At 27.2% G+C, this 7136-nt stretch overlaps 5 protein-coding genes across 5 annotated transcripts; 2 read left to right on the plus strand and 3 right to left on the minus strand.

Annotated features, from left to right (window-relative positions):
* Positions 1-685: 685 nt before the first annotated feature.
* On the plus strand, positions 686-1604 carry ENU1_119970 (Rab family GTPase; the record flags this gene model as incomplete). Its single annotated transcript, XM_008859800.1, has 5 exons — positions 686-712; positions 769-828; positions 883-984; positions 1072-1154; positions 1241-1604. The coding sequence occupies 5 exons, from the start codon at positions 686-688 to the stop codon at positions 1602-1604; spliced, it is 636 nt and encodes a 211-aa protein (XP_008858022.1).
* Positions 1605-1694: 90 nt separating this feature from the next.
* Positions 1695-2111, plus strand: ENU1_119980 (hypothetical protein; the record flags this gene model as incomplete). Its single annotated transcript, XM_008859801.1, has 1 exon — positions 1695-2111. The coding sequence occupies one exon, from the start codon at positions 1695-1697 to the stop codon at positions 2109-2111; it is 417 nt and encodes a 138-aa protein (XP_008858023.1).
* Positions 2112-2138: 27 nt separating this feature from the next.
* On the minus strand, positions 2139-4915 carry ENU1_119990 (ankyrin, putative; the record flags this gene model as incomplete). Its single annotated transcript, XM_008859802.1, has 2 exons — positions 2139-2731; positions 2908-4915. The coding sequence occupies 2 exons, from the start codon at positions 4913-4915 to the stop codon at positions 2139-2141; spliced, it is 2601 nt and encodes an 866-aa protein (XP_008858024.1).
* Positions 4916-5029: 114 nt separating this feature from the next.
* ENU1_120000 (DHHC zinc finger domain containing protein) lies at positions 5030-5944 on the minus strand (the record flags this gene model as incomplete). Its single annotated transcript, XM_008859803.1, has 2 exons — positions 5030-5323; positions 5411-5944. 2 exons carry the CDS (start codon positions 5942-5944, stop codon positions 5030-5032), a joined length of 828 nt encoding a protein of 275 aa, XP_008858025.1.
* A 650-nt stretch (positions 5945-6594) lies between these two features.
* On the minus strand, positions 6595-6960 carry ENU1_120010 (hypothetical protein; the record flags this gene model as incomplete). The annotated part of the gene is made up of 1 exon (XM_008859804.1): positions 6595-6960. One exon carries the CDS (start codon positions 6958-6960, stop codon positions 6595-6597), a length of 366 nt encoding a protein of 121 aa, XP_008858026.1.
* Positions 6961-7136: the final 176 nt, after the last annotated feature.

A 7136-nucleotide genomic window follows, 5' to 3' on the forward strand; every position in this document is an offset into this window, starting at 1 on the left:
AAGTTCAACTTCAAAAATATTGAACAATTTTATTATAAATTCTGTTGTTTCTAAGAAGTGGAAGTTTTAAAAGAAAACTTACTTATCAACAATAACTCATCATCCAAACTCAATAACTTCATGTTTTAATTTGGCATTAATTTATCTATGAATGTAACAATTTATTAGTAACAGAAAAAACACTTTAATATAAAACTGAATTACTCTAAAAAAGAAAATAATAAAATAAACCTCAAATAAGAAACAAAATTTTTAAAACAAAAAAGAAAAGTCAAGAAAAGATTGTTTTTTTTTTGTCCTTTTTAAAGTCTTTAGTTTCAATTTTTTGATTATCTGTGGTTGTGTAAAACAACAAAAAAAATGTTATTTTTAGAGTTACATGATTTAGTATTTCATTACTTTGAGAAAAGTGAATGAAATAGATATTATTAGTTTTTGTATGATAAAATATTAAATTTAATAGTTTAATAAATCTCATTCTAAAATTTATGTGTAAGTTACTTCTTTTTTAAATCAACCATTAATAATGTATTTTTGGTTTTGATGAAGTTTAAATGATTATTTATATAGTTTTATATAACATAATTTCCATAAATAGATTACGAATAAAAAAGAATAAGAAAAATTTTTTCTGTTTAATTAACCCTTTTTAAGAAGAACTTTAATTATTAAAGATAACAAAAAGATGAGTAAATCCGTCATTCCATTAACGGTTTGAGAGAAATAATTAAGTCACTAAATGTTTAAGAAAAAAACATTGATATGTAGATTATTTTAGTAGGAGGTTCTGGAGTTGGGAAAACTTGTTTAGCTAATCAACTTGTCAATGTTTGTGATTGATTAATTTTAGTAAATGAAAAGAAAGACATACTTACATAAAAGAAATGTTTTGATGAGTCAACAGAATCTACATCTGGAACAGATTTGTTCAGATATAAAATGGATCTTGACCAATGTGTTGTTGATTTGACATTAAAAGATACTGTTTGTTAAATTAATTATTTTTTGTGTATTATTATATCATATAAGTAAGTTTGTGAAAAATAAAATGATATGGTATTTATTTAGTAGTGTGGTCAAGAGCAATATAGGTCTCTTGTTGCGCAATTTTATAGAGAGACTCAAGGGGCATTAATTGTTTATGATATTACTAGGTTTGTTATTTTCATTAGTACTAAGAAGTACAAAATTTTTAAAACAAAAATAAGAAAAAAATTTACAAAACTTACTTTTTGTTTAGTCGAGATAGTTTTGAAATTGTACAAGATTGGATTACTGATGTTTGTTCATATTGTCCTCAAGGTGTTAAAGTCATGATTGTTGGAAATAAGATTGATTTGGAAATGGAATCTAGAGAAGTTTCATACGAAGAAGGGAAACAATATGCTAATGAACGAGGATATGAATTTTTTGAAACCTCTGCTAAATTGAATGTTAAGGTTGAAGCTGCATTTAGGGGGTTGGTTCAAAGTATTTTACAATCTCGTAATTTCCAAACAGAAGTTCAAACAACTACAAATGAACCAACAATCAAATTACAAAAACAAAGTACTAATAAAACACAAGAACAAGTTGAACAAGAAAAGAAAGATGGGTGTTGCTAAGAAGTTTACTTTTTATTTGTCATTTATTTTTTTTATTTTTAGAGAAAAAATGAAAAACATAGGAAGAACTTAAAAAAATAATTTAGTTAGATGGAGTCAAAAGGAAAGACTAAAGAAGAAAAAGAAAGTGTTGTTGAGGAAAAGAATAAAGACAAAGCACCAAAGGGAAGTGTTAGTGAAAAGAAAAGAAAGTCAAGAAATGGATTTGTATTACATTTTAATGCATTGTTATATCTTTTATTAAAAAAGGGGTGGACAATTCAATTAACAAAAACAAAAACTGCAAAAGTAACACTTCAAAATTATAAGTGTATTCATTTATATAAAAAAGGGATGATGATAGAAGAATATATTAATGAAGAAAATTTAAATGAATTGTCTTCTTTATTTGAGGATATTTTTAAAGCAAAAGAGTGTTCTGATGACAAAAATATTAAACTAGAACAAGCTGACTTAATACCTCATGAAAATTCTTCTGAAACTGTAAGTGATGATAAAACTGAATAATTCATCTTGTTTTATAAAAATCATTTCTTAATTAAGTGGTATATCTCTTTGGTCTGGTGTCCAGTCTGGATATTCAGACACTCTTCTTATTGGTCTTGCTGGACTTCCAACTGCAATCATATTGTCTGGAATATCATGAGTAACAACACTTCCTGCACCAATTACTGCATTCTCTCCAATAGTTACACCTGGAAGTACAATAACTCCAGCCCCAAGCCATGCACCATCTTTAATGACAATTGGTTTTCCTAAAGCAGTGCAAGCACCATAATTTCTTATTTTTTCACAAGTAGTATGAGAGATACCAATTAAATTACAATTTGGACCAATAAGAACTCTATTTCCAATGGTAACAGGTCCTCCTTCAAGAATAGTACAATTAAAATTAATAATACAATTATCACCAATGCTGATGTATCTTCCAAAATTACAATAAAATGGTCCTATCATTTTTACGTGTTTTCCTACATGACCAACGATAGTTTCAAATATTTCCATTCTTTTTTTGGCATTCCATTCATTATTGTATTTGACGAGTTTTTCATTTAAAATTTCATCATCAACAGCAAGTTCAGGGAAATCACAAAAGAAAAGCTTTCCTTCACAAAGACTCTTAAATTCTGTTTCAGAAGTATGATTAGACATTAATGAATATTTGTAATTTGAAGTTTAAATATTCAACTTTTTCCTTCAATTAAGTTCTAAAAATACTAAAACAACGAAAATAAAGAAAATTCCAAAGAAGAAGAGAAAATATAATCGAAAACGGTTAACAAGGATTATTTAAATTATTTACTTTGGGTTAACACTTCATCAAATTCAAGGATATTGTCTGAAATTGCTACGGATTGACTTCTATTTTTCTTTTCAAAGTCTTTTCTGACAAATTTCTTCTTTTTTAAAATTGCTTCTACTTGTTGTCTTTCAATAGGATTTAATTCAATAGTTTTGCAATTGTCTAAAGAAAATAGTCCTGTATTTCCTCTTTCATCAATACCAATTGCCCATCCACTTCTATGAATCCAAACAACATTGATGTGCATTCCTATAACTAATGAAAGTATTTTTCCATTATCAAATTTATTTGGCTGTCTTGTTACTTCCACTTTCTTAATTGTTGTCCAACGTTCTTTTGGAATTTTTTGAATGATGTTATAACAATGTATATATCCTCTATTAATTGCACTTTCAGCAGGTGTCAATCCTCGTATATCTTTGATCATACAATCACAACCACTTTCAACAAGAGTTGAAACTGCTAGTGCGTCGTTTTTGATAACAGCAATATGCAAGGGTGTTCTACCACATCCATCTTGATAGTTCATTAACAAGGGGAATTTTTTCAAAATTAATGGAAGTAAATAAATGAAACTTTTATTACAGCAATAATGAAGGAAATTGAGTTTATTCTTATCTGGTTGGCAAGTCATTGCTGGTGCTTTTTTAAGTAAGTATTTCACTATATCATAATTACCACCTAAAACAGCATAATGGACAGGGCTTCTTTGTGTAGTTGTAAAACAAACGAGTGGATGATGGCAATGTTCTATTAACAAAACTACCATTTTTAATTTTTTAGTCAAACATGCAATATGTAAAGGTGTTTCTCCAACATTATTTGGTTGATTAAATAATTGACCTACAAGTGAATATAACCATTTAACCACACGAAAATTAGAGTTTTGAACAGCATAATGAAAAACGGTATTTCCGTTATAGTCTCTATCGTTAATAAAACTTGGATCAATGTTAAACAATTGTTGGGCTATTTCTAATTTTCCATGAGCTACAGCACAAAGTAATGGGGTTGTTCCAGAAAGAGTTTGAGTTTGTAGAGAAGCTCCTTTTGCAAGTAAATATTTTAATGATTTTGTACTTCCACATGCAATTGCTAATGTTAAAGGGGTCATTCCATACGAATTTGATTTAGAAAAGTATTGTTTATTAGGATAAAAGTAATCAATGGTATTGATGTCATTTGATTTGAGAGCACAATGGAATGGATAATTGCCATTAGTATCACTCTTATTTAAAGAATCATTATCTAATTCAATAAGTTTTTTAATTAACGATAAGTGCCCAATTGACGCTGCATGATGAATAGGTAATTGACCATAATTATCAGGAACATTGAGAGGTGATAATGGAAGAAGAATGTTAATTGTGCTAATTTGTTTATGTTTTATTGCAACAATAAGTGGGATTTCACCCATCTCATTCTCAATTTTTGTATTAGCGTCATGTTTCAATAACCATTGAAGTGACTCATTTGTACCATATCTAGAGGCTATGTGAAGAGGAGTTGATATTCCATCATTACAATTGTTATTTACTAAATCAGTAATACACCAGAAATTATTTAATTTATCTAAAAATTCTGAACTATTAATAAATACTGCGTAATGAAGAACAGAATATCCTCGTAAATCTATTGCTGCTAACATTTCTCTTCTACAGTGCTCAATTAAATAATTAACAACTGAAAGGTGGTTGTTTCTTAAAGCACTAAAGAGAGGAATAATTCCTTTTTTGTTATACACCATTGGCTCAGCTCCTAGTTCTATTAATTTCTGAACAGACTCCAAAAATCCAAAGGCACAAGCAAGATGCAGAGGTGTATTTCCCTTTTCATCAATACAATTTACATCAAATTCTAATGAATGAACAATATAATCAATAAAATCAAATCTATTTTTATACACAACAATATGTAATGCTGTAGGTGCTTCCTTTGAACTTTCTTGTTCTTCAACGTTTGGTCTTTCATTAAAGTACCCGAAGGTGAAAGGATTGCATCTTTTCATTTTATTCTGTTATAATTAACAGTTCTCCTTTAAATGAACATTAAACTAACTAAAATCTTTATATAGTAAAATTAAAAAATAAAAACTTCAAAACTAAGAAACCAAATTTGAGGATTACAATTTCTTATTATCCTTAAAACGAGGAGAAGTTGGTAAGAAACCTAAAAACAAAGGTTCTGAAGGAGAAACTTGCATGGCTTCTTTCCAGTTTAATAAAATTGATTTATAATGTTTGTTTGGAGTCCAACGTTTTTCTTTAACAAGTGTTGCTAACGTTTCTACCAATTCTTTTGAAGTATAATTAAAAGTAATTGTTATAGCAATAAAACCCATTTCCATTGTTAAAGCAAAAGTTAAATTTCCAAAGAATAATGAGATAAATACTAACACGAAATATGGGAGTTGTGACTATTTAGATTAGTTTCTTTTAATACTTATAAAGTTCATGATAAAAAATTTAGCAAATAAGAAAAGAAATAAAGAGGAATAACAAACTATATCAACATGAGTAAATAAGAAATAAACATGACAATCAACAATTAACATTGAAATCCATAAATAAAAAAGGAAGAGAAAGAAGTACCTATAATTATGAAATCCTAAACTATTACCAATAAATCCACAATAATGATCATATCGATAAATACATTTATTTGAAGTGCTACAATGATGAACTCGATCTCCTTTATACATTTTACAATTATCACAATACTCATATTTTTCTTTTTCTGTTTCATTAATTTGGTAATATTGTTGAGGTATACATTCAGGTGTGACATAGTGACATTGATAAAAATTATATGTAACTAAAAAGTACATAATATTTCCAAGAATCAACCAAAAAATATAATGACTTGAATCTCCATATACCTTTGGTAAAAGAAAGATAATTAATGTCATTATTAAAATGTAAGTAATCCCAATTAATGGAAATATAATGTATACGGGTATTTTTTTTAATTGTTCAGAAGTAAAATATACCTTGAGAAAGTCTTTATGTTTATTGGTTTGTTGTGGTTGTTCACCCATTTAATTTTCGTTTTAATTCTTAGTTCTTTTACTAAATTTTTACTAGAAAATAAGCTATACACTTTTTTAAAAATTTGTAAATTTTTACTAGAAAAATTCATTTCTTCTTTTTCATTATTCGTTAAAAATTAATTTGAATTAATTGTTTATAATAGTTTTTCATTTACATTTTTTGTTGTACAAGATATGATTGTTTTATCCTTTTTGAATTTTTTTTTTGTTCAATCAAAGATCTTCTTATTGAAAATGATAAATTATTTATACATTTATTGTTCATAACAAACAACCTTATTTTTTAAATGAACCTTCAAAATAATGTCTGTCCTTTCTTTGTTTATGTAAAATGATACCTAGCTTAAATTTTATTTATTTTTATAATAATTCATAACTCCTTCATTAATACAATGATCAATTTCAGATGAAAGTTTAATGTCATCTAATCTAACTGATTAGTGTCTAAATCCTCATTTCACAATGCAAATTCTTCTTTTTCATTAACCTCAACTTATTTCTAATTAAAGTTTCTAACAATGCCTATTTTTTAAAAAGTTAAGTAAATTTGTTTCACTAAACAAATTGTACAACAAGTACAACCACACATTTTCCAACTAAAAAACTTCTTAGAAACAAAATAAAATTAAAAGTCAATCTTACATCCACCCTAATGGGTAATCAAGGTGGATGTCATCATACTTTGACCTTGTTGATTGAGTGTTCTTATGCGCTTTTTTTAATCCAAACCCATCTGTCCCCATTGTTCCATACACCTTCCCTTCTCGTTTCAATACAGTCACTTTAAACTCATCACCAAAAAGACAGACATTATGCGCACAATGACTCAGCTTTTCACAGTCTTCTTCACTTTCATAAACTAACTTCACTACTTTACTTTTGTCATCAATAGAACAAATTTTGAAACTTAGAATATTACCAATGCAATTAAAATAACGAAACATAACATCATTTGTAACATTTGAAGGAACTCTCAACCAGATTTTACCCTTTGAGTTTTCCATACCATTCACTTTCCCACATCCTCTTCTTAAATATATACTGACTTTTCATCTAGAGATGACTTTTTAACTCAATAAGATTAAATCTTATCCAAAAAATAAACTTACTGAACTAAATTAAAAACTTATTTCTTATTTTTTGAGTGAACTAAATTGATAATATATTTTATAAATAAAAT

The sequence above is a fragment of the Entamoeba nuttalli genome (assembly GCF_000257125.1).
Source record: "Entamoeba nuttalli P19 unplaced genomic scaffold asmbl_5112, whole genome shotgun sequence".
Taxonomy (NCBI): Eukaryota; Evosea; order Mastigamoebida; family Endamoebidae; genus Entamoeba; species Entamoeba nuttalli.